The sequence below is a fragment of the Sparus aurata genome, chromosome 19, assembly GCF_900880675.1.
Source record: "Sparus aurata chromosome 19, fSpaAur1.1, whole genome shotgun sequence".
Taxonomy (NCBI): Eukaryota; Metazoa; Chordata; class Actinopteri; order Spariformes; family Sparidae; genus Sparus; species Sparus aurata.
The window spans coordinates 11,511,969-11,527,562 of record NC_044205.1 but is presented as its reverse complement, the minus strand read 5'-3'; the positions used below and the strand labels follow the sequence as shown (position 1 = coordinate 11,527,562).

General features: G+C 41.3%; 1 protein-coding gene across 2 annotated transcripts in view; it reads left to right on the top strand.

Annotated features, from left to right (window-relative positions):
* The window catches only part of vav3a (vav 3 guanine nucleotide exchange factor a), a 107,239-nt gene that overhangs the window by 62,776 nt on the left and 28,869 nt on the right, over positions 1-15,594 (top strand). For both annotated transcript variants that reach the window (XM_030397940.1, XM_030397942.1), the window contains exons 11-16: positions 1,797-1,865; positions 2,450-2,536; positions 2,624-2,709; positions 3,297-3,429; positions 7,814-7,923; positions 12,723-12,824. In XM_030397940.1, the coding sequence (XP_030253800.1) occupies positions 1,797-1,865; positions 2,450-2,536; positions 2,624-2,709; positions 3,297-3,429; positions 7,814-7,923; positions 12,723-12,824 (587 nt within the window). The remainder of the gene's footprint in view (positions 1-1,796; positions 1,866-2,449; positions 2,537-2,623; positions 2,710-3,296; positions 3,430-7,813; positions 7,924-12,722; positions 12,825-15,594) is intronic.

Genomic DNA, 15,594 nt, shown 5'->3' with positions numbered 1-15,594 from the left:
TATCTAAACGTAAACAGTGAGGATTCAACAGAGGTCAAAGTTTACAGTTAGCTGTTTGATTGCCTGTAACATTTGAATCTTTATGGCCTTTCTGTGCCTTGATAGCTGCACATCTGTTTGTTTGGCTCAACTTCGGTTTGCAGTGTGTATTGTGTATTTCATCTCTCAAACATATCGAAGGGTATATTTTCCTCTCTAACGAATGACAGATCGTCGATTCTTCTCCACTCTAAAATGAATCCAGAACTATTGAACAGAACAATACGAGGCCAATGAGTGTTGTGTATTTTCATATTGAAATGTTCGGCCACACTTTACAATCACCATCATTAATAAATGGTACATTTATAGTTAATTATGACGCTTCGTAAACTAAACAGTTGCTTTACAGTTAAACGTAAAATAACTATCTTACGAAAGTTCAATTAACCATAGATTAATTGTCTATTCATGAAAGTTATATCAAGTATTACCAATGTTTATAGTCGCCATCACTGATAAAGAGTACATTTATAGTCAAGCAAGCAATCAGTAGTAAACCTGATCCATCAGATTGTTTACGATTGCTTAATAAATGGTTTAGAAAACATTTCATTTGTTTGTTGGCAGCGAAAAAAAAAAACCTATTCTTTCAAGGTTAAATAACTATGAATGTGATGACCAACAGATAGAAACCTGTAGGAACAAAGTGATAGCATTGTGTCAGCACGGGCCGAGGACCCAGTGGAACAAACGGGTAATAGCGAGCTGCATCGAATGAGGCGTCCTCTGGGTTACTCTCCCGCACGGTGACAGCCAGAATCTGTGCAACTAATGTCTTGTCACTTCCTCTCACTCCCTGACTTCCTCTCTTTTGCCAGTTCTTTCTTTCTCCCTCTTTTTGTCATCAATCTTTCTCTCTCTCTTCCTCACTGCCTCTGCCCATCATTTCTCTCTCTCTCTCTCTCTCTCTCTCTCTCTCTCTCTCTCTCTCTCTCTCTCTCTCTCTCTCTCTCTCTCTCTCCCCCCTCCCCTGAACACACCGTGACACGATCCGCTCGATGAGTCCATCATGTATGGTCCCCGCTATCAATGCGACCACTCCCTTCCTCTGTATCTCTGTGGATGTGTGGAGGTTGGAGCAAGGCTTGATAAATGGGACTGTGCCGTCTTGCTACTGATAATAATGCCCAGGTTGAGCTTGAGTGACACCGGGGATTTGAGCAGTGCCATGCGGACATATATATCTCCCTTAGCGGCTCAGTGTGTGTGTGTGTGTGTGTGTGTGCGTGTGCGTGTGTGTGTGGACACAGTTTGTATGAAGGACATGCATGGCATCCTTCCTTATCCTCCACTGCTGAGGTCTAGATGTCTTGTTTACACTGCAGCCAGGCACTGGCAAGCAATTTTAGATACATACTTGCACACACACACACGCACACACACACACACACACACACACACACACACACACACACACACACACACACACACACACACACACACACACACACACACGCACACACCACGCCTGTGATAGATAGAGTGCACACACACAAAATCTGATTTATTTCAGGACAGGACTCTTTTCGCAGTAACCTTTTTTATTTCATATCAAGAGCCGGAGCATTGTGTTCTCATGTGTGGGATGTGGCTGGAGTGTATGTTGGCAACACTTTTTCATGTATACAACAAGCAACGTATTTTTATTTATTTTTTTGGTATAACGATTGACAGATCTTTTTTTGAAAGAGATCTTGTCATTAGACACTCGCTCACATTTATATTGTGTGTGTGTGTTTGTTTCCACCCAATAGGAGCTGGTGAAACACACTCTCGATGCCACGGAGAAGAGTAATCTGCGAATGGCGCTGGATGCCATGAAGGTACGGAATTAATTCACCCACTCTCTTTTATTTACACCCTTTTATCGCACCACGCACCGAGTGGAAGGTCCGTCCCAGAGCTACACACACACAGAGTCACTCTTACAGTATAAACCATTTAGAGTGAGCAATTCACAGTTTTTCCCCTGAAAGCTCTTGAAGATTTGTTAGCAGCTTCAAAAATGTTGTCTCTTACATTGAATATTCAAGACTAAATTTAAAACAATGGAAATAAAAAACAAAAAGAAAACATCTTTTGAACACTTCAGTAATTAACAGTTTAACGCTTGACTCACTGGGACTGTGTGAGCGTGGTAAAGTCTCATACAATTTCCTCTTAAAACATTAGTGTTAAAGGTCATATCGATTGAATCTGTTAAAGTGTACAGAGCTTATTTGGAATTCTACTTAGTATACCTAGTATTGCTTTATAGATCAGAAATATACCAGGGCTGTTTTCTAGACAACAATAATGTCCAACCCACCAAATAGTATGGAAGAAAAAATAGGAGACTTAACCTTAAATAAAAGCCTGTAGTGTAACTAAATCCAATATGTAATAATTAGTTTTGTGTTGTGTGCAGGACCTGGCTCAGTACGTTAACGAAGTCAAGAGGGACAATGAGACGTTGCGGGAAATAGATCAGTATCAGAGATCTATTGAGAACCTGGTAAGCCACCTGTTTATTCCAAGAAGCCGATCTAAACCCTGCAATTCCTCGGAAACGCTCAACTCTTTTCTTTCCCTTTTTCTGTAGAATCAGCGTCTGAGCAACTACGGGAGACCCAAAGGTGACGGGGAGGTGCGGGTGGCCTCGGTGGACAAACGGGCTAAACAGGACAGGTGAGATGTCGGGTTGACACGTCGGTTGGCTACAACGCTGACTGACTGATGGCAGTAAGAGTCAGGTGCAGTGGTTGGAAACTTGGCAGACTGTGTACTACTTTAAGCTAAAGTGCTGAGGGAAACTGAACCTGTGTCATGTGAAGCGAAGAACAAATCAAGCGAAGTGAATGCTGGTTTACGACACCGCAGCTTTCTCGGATTTCCTTACGTAGCAACTAACCACTTATACGTCCTACTTCAGCAAAAAATACATTTTGTCTGCGCTATGTTGCATGTAATGCTCGATGTAAAATACAGCAACTTTTCCATCAGATGGAAATTGCATTGTTAGTCCACCACTTCTTCTGTAGGATTATGTAGCAGGAGTTTAAGCTTGAGGCGATCCATATCTATAAATCTGTCACAGTAACTGGAGAGGGAGGCTTTTCTGACGCACAGAATACTCCCAAAAACGTTCTAATCTGGCGTGAGAGGGGTATTAAGTTCTGAGCAAACAGAGCTCCCGACAAACACTGTGTGATAATGTAATAAATAAAATGTGCATCAGAGGTAATAGCTTTGACGTGATGTTAATTGGACCACAGGCACATCTTCCTGTTCGATGCAGCGGTGATCGTGTGCAAGCGGCGAGGCGACGTCTACGAGATGAAAGAGGTGATCGACCTGCATCTGTTCAAGATCACCAACAACCCCACGTCAGACAAGGAGAACCGAAAGGTCTGCGCACACATTCATATGGCTTCTACTGAGAATGTTTTCTTGTGTCATTCTGAAGCAGCTTCGTCTGTGCTGATTAAGTAACCTCTTCCTAGTTATAAATTAACGTATTATTGTGATACACGATACGATAGGAAGGATAATACATTTATTCTAAAGTGTCAACGCACACCTTGAACACATTCATTTGAGTCTGCACGTGAAGAGTGAGGGGATAATTTTACACCTGTATCAATACGTTGGACTGATGTATGACTTCACAGAAATAGATTGCACTACAGTAGTCAACATGGACGGCTTTTGATCCGTCCAGACTGCACATGAATTGGTTTCCCAGGTGAATCCCACCCTACCCCCCTCCCTCGCCGTGTTCCTTGGCTGGTACACATTTTTGAAGTTTCCGATCAGGCTGTCACCTCGGAAAAAGATATTGGCACATTTTTCAGTCAGTCTCAGGGCTTTTTCTTTTTGTTTTTTTTTCTCTTTTAGTTTTTTTGGCAGCACAACGTCTCTTTGTGAACATTTCCCCTCCGGTTCCAAGTGAATAACTCAGTTCCTCTCTTGGCGAGGCCACAGTGATGATGTTTCACTTCAGACATCCAGAAATATTAGCCTCAATTAAATTAAGCTGAAGTCAGAAAGAAACAACACTTACAGCCGTTTTGTCTGCCAGACTTGCAGGCCACATACAGTCGTGGTCAAAAGTGTACGTACACTTGTAAAGGACGTATATCACTGAATGTATATTGGATGTATATCATGGCAGCCTTGAGTTCTACAGCTTTCATTTTTCTGTGTTGGAATGAGTGGAGCACAGACTACTTTGTCAATAAATATTTGTTTGGGTTAATAATTAATTTATTGTAGGTCCTCTGAATAATTTGACCAAATCTGCAGGGTCAAAAATATACATACAGCAAACTGAATGATCAATTTAGGCAATTATAGAAAGTCGTGTGAATCAATCAAACCTGGGTCCATTTTAATATGGCTTGTTTGATACTCCTATTAGACTCAGCCACAAGTACTCTAATGGGAGAGTCCAAGGAGCTCAGCATTGATCTGAAAGAACACATTATTGGTTTGAACAAGTCAGGAAAGTCACTTATATATATATTAGAGCCATTTCAAAGCAGATCCAGGTCCCAGGATCTGCTGATCTACTCAAAGTAGTTTGTGTTCCACTCATTCCATCACAGAAAAACCATAGCTGTGGGAATCATTGGAATTCAAGGCTGCCATGATTTGCATGTTCTGTACAAGGGCATGTAAACATCTGATCAGGACTGATCCTCGGCTAGTACACATTTTTTCAGAGTTTCAGATCAAGCTGTCACCTTGGAGAAGACATTGCCACATTTTTCAGTCAGTTTAAGTTTTTTTTTTTTTTTTTTTGGCAGCAACATGTCTCTTTGTGAACATCTCCCCTTTGGTTCCAAGTGAATAACTCAGTTCCACTCTTGGCGCGTTTCACCTCAGACATGCAGAAATATTAGCCTCGATTAAATCACACTGAAGCCAGAAAGAAGCAACAGGTAGCCGTTTTATCCGCCAGACTTGCAGAGCATATGTATTGCTCTGAAATATTAGGTCAACAGGTTTTCTACTTCTTTATTGTGCCAAATTCAACAATGAAAACCTGGGATTTTGAATTTCAAAATGAAAAAAATGTCAAACAGCTCAATTCTTCTGCGCCACAGCTGAGAATTAAAAGCGTGCGTCACACATGTTAATTTGAATGTTTTCACCATAATATGGAAGCTTTATTGTCTCGTGTTGATTGGTGGTGTCACTTTGAATCCACACTGATTTACACTGACTGAAAAAGACAATATGTCGCGAGCAGTTCGCTTTAATTTTATGCAGGGTTATGACGCTTGTCAAGACACAATAACCCACTTTAAAAAGGTGATTTACAGCGGTTCTATAACAGTAAAACAGCTTTGGGTGACATTTCATTTCACCCGGGGGCTTTACACGATGCAGAGAGCATTTCTACTTTTACTCTTTCTCTGTTGCAGTAATATATGGTGAAAAAAATAAGATAACAGCAGATTGTACCACTGCACATTCTGTGACATAAAAAAAAAAAGAACAAAACAAGCATCTCATATAACAACCAATCAGCTATAATGGAGGGAGGTCTTGCACCGTTGAGTCCATTATTGCCTCTTTATGACTGAGTCAGCAAAGCTCAGCAACCATGCTGGACTCCTGACAAGCCAATTAACAGCGCTACTTCAGCATAATGAGCACCCATAACAATTTATCAGATAAACGCAGGTTCATAAGAGTCAAAATTGAGTTAACTCGCTTCTCGACGGTACTTTTTTAGAAGCGCACCTGTACCAACCTCTACATCCCACGGCTGCCTTTTGTGCTCCGAATCCCCAAATGTGCTGCCGAAATGAACTACACGGGAAAACATCTTTCCGGCTCATAACGCAGACAACGGAACAACAGAAAAAGACTCTTTAAATAATTTGGTACAAGCTTGTTCCAGCACATGTTTTACATTGTCTTGTTCATTTACCAGCATAATACTGAAACAGTGTCAGACTAGAACAGTCTGCCTCCTCCCAGATGGTGTTATCATTAAACCTCGCTTTGGGCCTGACTACACACACACACACACACACACTTACACTTGCGCTTACACACAGTGAATACTAAGTGCCAAATGGTGAAAAATATTGCCAATCATAATGAGGAATGATATCTACTGCGTGCCAGGAAACAATGATTTGGGCAATAATGATGTTGTAAATAGCAGACATTAGCAGGCTCAGACCCATATGGGCTTATATAGTTTTTGTTTTGTTTTTTTTTTTCACGAAACTTTCAGCCACCTCAGCGTCATTCACCTCCGACATGATGGATGCGACGCCATTTGTTTGATTACATATTTGTTATGGAAATGCTAAAGATGACAGTGGCTGTCTGAGGGAAACAGCAACAGGAAGCTTCATCACAGGAGCAAAACAACCACATTTAGATGCGAGTCAGACAGAGGTAAAGCCAAACAACCTTAAAGTCTAATCGTTTTTTCGAAAAGTGATGTACGCAGCAGCAGGAAACTTCAGAGCAACAGTTGAAATGAACTCATCTTTCAAACTAGAGGCGATAGTCTGAGTCTTTGCAGCGGGAAGTGATGAATCAAAACGTCACGTTTCCAACTATCTGTACTTTTATAACAACAAAAGATCAGATTCAATTAGATGTAGTGTAATTTGTAAGCAGGCCTGTTGAACGACTTTATCAGAAAGGCACACCGACATTAGCTTGATTTTCAGAGCTTCTCCTGTTATAAGTTGCTATGGCTCTTTTTTCTACTCTTTTTTTTTTGTGCTTCTAACAGCTCCCAAAATTTAAAACTGCTTGCTCATAAACTTAACAGGTGCTTTTTTTCATTTCAGAAGGCAGCGAGGTTAGCTGACTTGCTAACCTCGCCGGTAAGGAGAATATTAAAATAATCACAACAGAAGAGAATTCCGGGTTTAATATCAATAATGTTTCTCAAATAACTCCCACTTTGACTTACATGGTGAACACCCTTTGCTAACGGTCAGCTTAATCATATTTTTAGTGAGATCAATAAAGAAACACCTGGGCGGTTGAGCCTCTTTAAATGCCAAAGATGAACCGAGCGAAAGAAAAGATGGAAACTGACAGAAAGACAGACAAACAACTCTTCCGTCTCCTAACAAATTGGTAGCAGGAGATATCTCTGCTGAGCCTAAGTCTCGGTGTCCACTGGGAATGCCTCTGTAGAGCACCGCTTTCCTATTCTCTTTTCATGCGATAGAAGAGATGAGCTTCCCTGACAGCTTGGCATGTTTTTAAGCCTTCAGAGCTGAGCGGTAGAAGTTCAAAATCACAACCAGGAGCCATAAAAAGTGCATCTCTCGTAGCATCTGTTTAGTGAAGCCGTCTAATAAAGAAAAAACTAAAAAACAAAGGCATGTGTTGACACAAAGGCTAATACACAAATATTTAGCCTCTGAAGTGGATAATGGTGGATGATTACAGGCCCACTCACTTCTTGGGCCTGTGCATGCCGTCTGATGCCCAGCAGTCATATGGCACGGCTACCTTGCTCTCGTTTCCTCTTCTCCGTCATGCTCTTCCTCTCTGTTTTGTTCTATGTCTGTCAGCTCTGCCGCCCTCCAGCCCTTCAGCCTTTGTGTTTTGCTCTCCCCCAGGCATCCCTCTTTCATTTTGCATCTCTTTGTCTCCATCTGTCTCCCTGCATCCTGTCTCCTTCAGCTCCAGCCCCCCTCCCGCTCCATTTGTCTCTCGCTCAAACCCTCAATTTATTTATTCGCCCCTGTTTTATTTCACTGCCTTAAAAAGTGTGTGTGTGTGTGTTTCTCTCTCGTTGCAGTGGTCCTACGGATTCTACCTCACTCATAACCAGGGCCAGAGCGGCTTTGAGTTCTTCTTCAAGACCAAAGAGCTGAAAAAGAAGTGGCTGGAGCAGTTTGGCATGGCCATGTGAGTGTGTTTCGTCGGCGAGTGTGTGACTTCATGCGTGACAGTGTGATAAGAGTGTGTCTCTTTGCCTCAGCTGCATTTTGTCACAGCATCGAAGAGCACAATTCGCCCGTCCGGTTATTCGAGTCAGGCTGCTCGAAGATTTATGAGGGCCAGGAGACAAAAGGATGAGCAGATTAGAGGTTGGACTCTTTTAAAAACCGGATCTGGTCTGAAAAAAGCACTAAAATGCAGAAAAGAAGTCCTTTTAAAAACCTTTCTTTTTTAAGTAAATATAAACATGTAATACTTCATACTCAGAGAAGTAGTGTCAGTAGTGTCAGTGTCAGATGTATTCAGTTAAACTGCATCAACCAGTCCACATCCTGAACGGGATCCAAATTAATTTAAGCCGACAAACTGCTGCCAAGCGCGACAACAGAAAGATAACATTACGCTCACAGAGCCAAGACAGATGAATAACTGACTAATTGTCTTCGTCTGTCTTTGATGGTTTTCAAAAAAAAACAAAAAACAGGCCAGACATATTTCTCTGGGTGTAGTTTAACAATAACTTTGGTAGATATATCTAGATACTAGATACTAATACTATTGTAGACACCAGCACAGTTAAAAAAAAAACTCTAGTACATGAAGGTTTGTGAAGATTTGACTTGTTAGAGAGAGAGTTATTTTAAAGCCGGGGTTTGATCAACAGTCGGGGGGCCAGGACTCCATTCCCCCATTCCAAACCGTGAAATTCAATGAAATTAGAATCGTTTGATTCATCACGACCAAGACGTGTGCAGGAGTTTGTCTCATCAGATTGGCACCAGATTGGAGTTGTACGTGCTTACAAATAGCACGCTGGGTGCAGTAGTGTACGGAGGAGGACAGGGGTATATCTGTGTGGCTTTTTTTTATCTTTTGAACTCTACAATAGCTATCATAGTATTTATTTTGTATTTAAGACCGATTTAAAGAGTGTCATGCAGACAATAATCTGGTCCGTTTTCATAGAATTAAAGCCTCAAAATTAACCCTAATGATGTCATACTAATGTTGTCAAGGTAACACCAGCTTGGTCTTGGTGAGGGCACTTTTTTAACTTAAGTCCTTTAAAACAAACTGAAGGTGTGGAGTCAAAACGTGTAGGTCTATTAGGAAAGGTCTAACAAACTACACTGTTGAGTTGCACTGTGGGAAATGCATGATTAGGTATTTTAATGTAAATGTCAGGATGTCTTGCCCTCTGTTGCTTCAATTTCGACAGCTCTTTTATACACATATCTCTGTAAGGTCGCCTAATGTTATCAGATCACAAGATTGAACTGATGAAGTAAACCTTTGAAGGTGTAATGTGGAAGAAGCGGGAACCTGTCAGATTCATACTCAAATTAAACAGGGGGCAGCATATCACCTGATTAACCGCTAACTGCTGCTAACTGTAGCTGCCCTTAGCTTGTCAGCTCAGTGAGCTGTGAAGCTAGCGGTTGTGATTGGGAGCTCAGGAGCAGGAGAGTTTACACCAACAGCACAAGAGCTTGGACCAGGACAGCTAACAGCTAACACCAGTTTATATACAGCTGCAACACAATACAGAGACATCATAATGTCAAAACTGTTATTATTCACATTCTGTTGATAATTTCAGTTTTTAAAATTACATTTTTTTATTTCAGCTAAAATGCGTACATATTGCCTCTTTAATGTCAATACCCAAAAGAACACAACATTTAGAACACCCTGAAACTCCACAGAGAAACCCAGAATGTTACACTAATCAATTTATTGAACCTGCTAAGCGTTAATTGTTGAAATAGACTGACATCTTTCCTGTAGAACTGATCATTTCCTCAATAAATATATGATTAGAAAAACAACATCCTCCTCCCTGTACCTCCTGGAGTTGAGCTGAGATACTTGTTAATAGATTTGGTTATTCTTAGACAACAGTGACAATTGGTTAAGGGCATGATGAACACGTAGGAAAAAGTGAATAATGAAAAGAAAAAAGAAAAGAAATCTGTGAAAACATTCTTTTCAACCTCCAAAGGAAAGCACCGTACTTTAAGTGTGAGGGAGGAGATTAGGACGATGGAGCGCTCGGTGATGTGAGAAAAAACGAACGGCGGTTGAGGCGGAATTAACGAGCATCGAGAATAGAGAAGCATTGCAAGATGATCACAGGTCCCCTGCAGTAATGCGAGATAACTGATTACTGATAATTGAAAAGTTGTTTTCTCACACGCCGCCTAGCTGAGATTTAGCCGCCGCGAGGTGTGCATCGACACGCCGCTTCAGGAACAGAAAGCGTCAATACAATACAAAATACAATTCAAGCAGCTACCATTGAGCGCAAGCAAGATGTCAAGTCAAAAAAAAAGGGAAAGTTCACAAGATTTTTTTCAAATCAACACACCACAGCAACATATTCATTATCTGTCAGTGTGATTATTTTCATCATGAAGTGGACCCTCTTTCTTGTCAGGGGTGTGAAATTTCTAGAAAATAACCTTCAGTACTAAGCCGATACATTGGTTGACCCCAGTAAAGAGGAGAGGACGCCATCGAAGTTCTGTTTCTGTTTCCTCCATCTTAAGCGCTGCGTGTCCTATATCCTAGAGAACACGTCGTAGCGTGCCGGTTTGACTAATCATTGAAAAAGCAGCACTTGTGCATGTTAAGCAAAACTGCTTATGGAGCGATGTCGTCATGCGGAGCTGTTGAAACGGCGAGAAAACAAAAGGAAAAGGAAGGACCTCTTACGATTTGAAATAAACATTTGCGCCACAGGCAAACTAGTTTAAATCCTCTCTTTTTCCCCTTTCTCTCTCACACACATACTGTACGCACGCACATCAATCGCGCACACACATGCATCCATGTCCCAAGGGGGCCGAGAAACCCTCCTGTGTTCATTTCAAGCAGACCTCACCTCGCCTGTCTACTTGCAATTCTGTCCTTCCCACTTCAAAGAACTGTATCAGTGAAATGTTCCTGAGTTTGTTGGCTGCAAGAAGAACACTTTTGCCCCTTAAATTGACGCCATCCGGGCTCATCTTTAACTTCTGCTACAACTTACTATAGGGGTCAATGTTTAATTTACAGCTTCGTCTTCTTCCATTTTATGGAATAGGTGTGTTCAGGGGCTCTTACGAACTGAGTGCACACAGCACGATATTGTCAGCGTTTGCCGATGTATGATAGAGTGAGCTTTAAATGCTGACCCTGGACATCAAGACCATCATCTAATGAGTTTTTATTGAGTAGCACGCGTCATGTTATTGACATGTAGTAAATCAGGTGCAATGAGCAGAGACTATATGGAAAACTCTGTGGTGCATTCAAGGACACCCCAACACTCGAAATCGAGCTGACACTGCACTTTAAATGCAAGAAAAGAGCAGTTTTGCATTCTTCTTTTTCGCCTTGATTATTTCTTGTCCGCTGGATTTGATTTTCTGACTTAAGTTAGTTGATGAGTGCAGCTCCGTGTGGCACCGTCAGCTCATAAACAGGATGGTGTTTCGAAGGAGTCCCTCCTTGAACCGCATTAGCATCTGATCCGGTCATGCCCTTTAGGCAAGAAATCAGTGTAAACAGCAGAGGAATGTTTAAGACAGTGAAAATGCAAACAGAGGGATGTGCAAACCATGAAAATAAAAAACACGTCACACAGCTCTTCTCCCATTCAATGCTAATGTAATCACCTCACCGAGCATATCGATCTACAGTCTTGAGCCCTATTATCTTGGGAATAGTGTTACCTGGGGAACTCTAGTAAAATGTAATATTCGCAGAGGATGTCTGTGATTTTAGTCCTGTGTGATTCTGCCATGTCCAGAACTTAAAAAGTAAAGTTGCACCACATATTACCTGCGAACCAAACACGGAGGTCATGTTGTCACATTAGTACCGTTTAAATAAAGGGTTGTATTTCTCTTCAAACCTCCATTTTCACATTTAATCATGGTTCATAATATGTTTAACAGCAGCCAACAGCTGTGCTGTGATGTGGGCTAAATTGTTCTTTTACATTAATGACAGAGAAAGGTTAGTGGCGACACAAGCTTGTCATATTCAAGTCCAGCCACAGCGCATCCTCTGCTTGATCTAAATAAGCTCCGAAATGTGTGTTTATGCTTCTAACACATGAAGAAGGAGAGCGAATCAACTCTAAACTATGTTAATAGTGTGTCTGCTGCAGAACAGACGTCACACTGAGCCTTGACATCATATTAAGGAGATCGTGCCAGTGAGTACGAGTAAAATAGAGACCTCAGTTATCCCAGGCAAATGCACCTCACGAAACACTGACGTTGGGGTTTAATTTCTATATCACACGAGGTGTCATCGTAATACAGCCCCATACAAAAAGTCTGACAACCACCTCATCACCTTTAATGTAATACTCGCCACAAAACGCCATGATTTCTCTTAATGGATACACATAAATGACCAGGAATACAAAACAGATAATATTACAAAGATCCTTTCAGAATGCTTTCATCTTTACCCATCCGTAAGTAAAAGAGTTCATTTAATGATAATGAATTTATGGTCATTTGTAAAATGTGAGAGTACTGTGTTTACTTGAGTGATGAAAAAACAGAATAATTAAAGAAATAAACAGCACTAACATTTGCATAAGTGGCACTCTTACTTAAAAAAATAAGCAACATGTTACAGTGAAGGTTGGATTATTTGGTCAGATGTTCTCAATCTAGTGACATTTCATAGAAACAACAGTCCTACCGGTAGATTTCATATCCTTTTTTAAATGTTTTTACCGACCTAATGTTTTTCGTCTGTTTCAGATCCAACATTCATCCCGAGAACGCCACCAACAACTTCCACGAGTTTAAAATGCACACCTTCGAAAGGATCACCTCCTGCAACTCTTGCCACATGCTGCTGAGGTGAGAGGCCAGTTATTATTCTGTCTCCCTCACACACACACACCCACACACACACACACACACACACACACTGGAAGCAGCACACAAATCTCTTCAAGGCTATCGTCAAACATAAAGACTGAGGGACGAGATGCAGACCCTCTCCCTTCAAGCAACCATCGGGACTCCTTTGAAAGACCTCCGCTCCTTCCTCTTCCTCTCCGGTGTACCCTAACAATCTATTCGTCACTTTCCTTTTACTCCTCTCTTCCCCTGCACATGTGCCTTCTCCGACACAAAGTTTCTTTTGAAATTCGCTGAATGGTATCCCCGAGGAGGACCGCGCCTCATGGTCTTTCTCACATCGGGAACGACTGAGTGGTTTTACCTACCGAGGACGGCAAAGAAAAATGTCTGTCACACTTCAGCACTTCTTCAAGGCGATGGATGGGGGAAAGGGGACAAGGTTATTGCACTGTGAATATACAGAGCCGGGCGCCGAATTCACCCGACGTTTTTTTTTTTTTTTTCAGGATAAGATATAAGAAAAACAAGAATAATGCAGGGAAGGTTTCGAGAAGCCTCTGAAATGCAGCGTTTCATTATTATTTTCGGATGTTGTTTTGTTATTTCTCCGGCTTGTCTGTAGATAACGATTGTTCCTCAGGGCGGTGTCATTATGACGACTGATAATGTTATCGATATGTTATTTTGGGGGTTTTGAAGATGTATATGACACTATTTTATAAATCCTACAGCAAAAAAGAAACTTCCAAACAGCATTTTTATGTGGGGAAGAATATGAAAACACCACATCTTATATATCTTATCTCATCTCTTGCGTGCGTTATAATTGAAAACACTCAGAAGACATATCACGCTTTATGATAATATTAACAAGAGCGCGGGCTCGCTGAGGCGTGACGCGATTAATCAGGCATCGTGCAGCATCCAAATATTCAGTGAAGTGTCTCGGAGAAGTTTGTATACCAAAAATATTTCCTTTCATGTGATTTCATAAGAATCCTGAAGGTTTCACAAGAGTGGCGTCCTGTTGGTTCAGATCATGTTCAGACACACGTCTCCCAGTGCAATACACACCCCGCGGTTCTGAAGTGAGCAAAAAATAAAATAAAATAACAGTGTGTACCTGCACTTTAACTCCACGCTAGGTTTCTCAAAGAGGTTAAACAGACGATTAGCTGGAGAGCGGAGCAAAGCAGTCTTTTACTTTCATGTCATTTTAATTAGGGCCTCTGAGATGGTTATGCAAATGGAAAAAACAGAACGCCACACTGCTGCTTCCATCGTGCACGTGCGTGCGCATCGCTTGCACCAGAAAGTCAGTGTCTTCTTTTTCAGTCTTTATCAGATATGAGCTGGTACAGTTTTCTGGGTTAACTACCTGCCACACCTGATTTGGACTTGTTAGAAAGGTTTTCAGTTCTGGCTAGTGCTGCTGAGCTGGCTGAGGTGGAGCAGCCTGAATTCGGAATCCAGCCTAAGACTTTGAAGACCTCTAAGACAGACCCATATCTGAACTGAGATTGTGCCGGGTACTCGAATAGGGGATTAATTGCATTAATTGCATTCGAGATGAGACCTCGTCTGAAAGGTTCCAGCAGATGCAGACGGGATCAACCTGGGGGTCGGTGGAATAGCAAAGATCTGGATTGGCTCTCGAGAGGCTGATTACAAATGAGCTGCAATCTGATTGGACCGCAGCTTTCTTGCAGTCTTTTCTTTCCTAAAAATCCTAAAATTTTAAGTTGGTTTATTTAACATGGCATCAAGTAATATCAATAAGTACTGTTGTTGAGGAGGTATGTTAGCATTCCAACAGGGGCTGTCACGAAATCCGATTTTCACTACACTAATATTGAGGCAGTGCAAATTCATGGTAATAATATTATCACCATATCTATTAAAATGTGACCATAAAAATCAAATAGAACTTTAATTGTGTTTACTGTGTGTTATGTCTTTTTTTTAGCAAATACATGATCCCACAAACACAAGTGTAGGGAGGTGTTTTTTTAAAAAAGTGTACAGTAAGAACAACTATGTTCAATTATTTTTTGTCTATTATTAGCTCAGCATTAATATTTTAAGTTATAATATACACCCCTAATGCCAGCTAGGTTTGAGGAATGTAAAGGGGTCATCAAAGTCATTACAACTCATCCAGAGGGGAAAATGTATGTCTTTCCAAATTTCACAGAGATCCGTCCAGCAACCTCATAGTATGACCCACTGAGTGTAGTCTGCTGGTATAAAGCCTGCCGCTGACTGACCTTTTTCAGTCGGTATTATCCTCCCTTCCACTATCTGCGTGTTACTGTTATTAAAGTTACCACTGTGTCTTCCAAGTTAGCAACCTACACTCTGAAAAAGCCCTAACCTCGCCGCTTACAGTATGAACATAAGCGAGCTAGCAGTTCTCACCTTTTCTGATGCTGCGATTTATCCACTTTAATGCCAGGACACCCCTCCTCAAAATGAGTTCACCCCAACACATCAATGCATCATGGGCTTGGAGCCAGCCTGGGTTATGATTGGTTTAAAGAAATACAAACAAGCCAGAGCGATCTGAACCTTCACCAGAATGAGAACTGATGCAGGATAGATGTCAGGATACACCATTTTGGGGCTTAGGAAAACCTGAGAAAGGTTCAGTAGGTTTCCCTGCTATGATTTCAGAAAAAGTGGCAACCTGTTTCCTGCAACTTGGATCCAAGCATTACAGTATTCTGTTTGTGATATTGATGAACTCCTACTACTATGTGTGCAA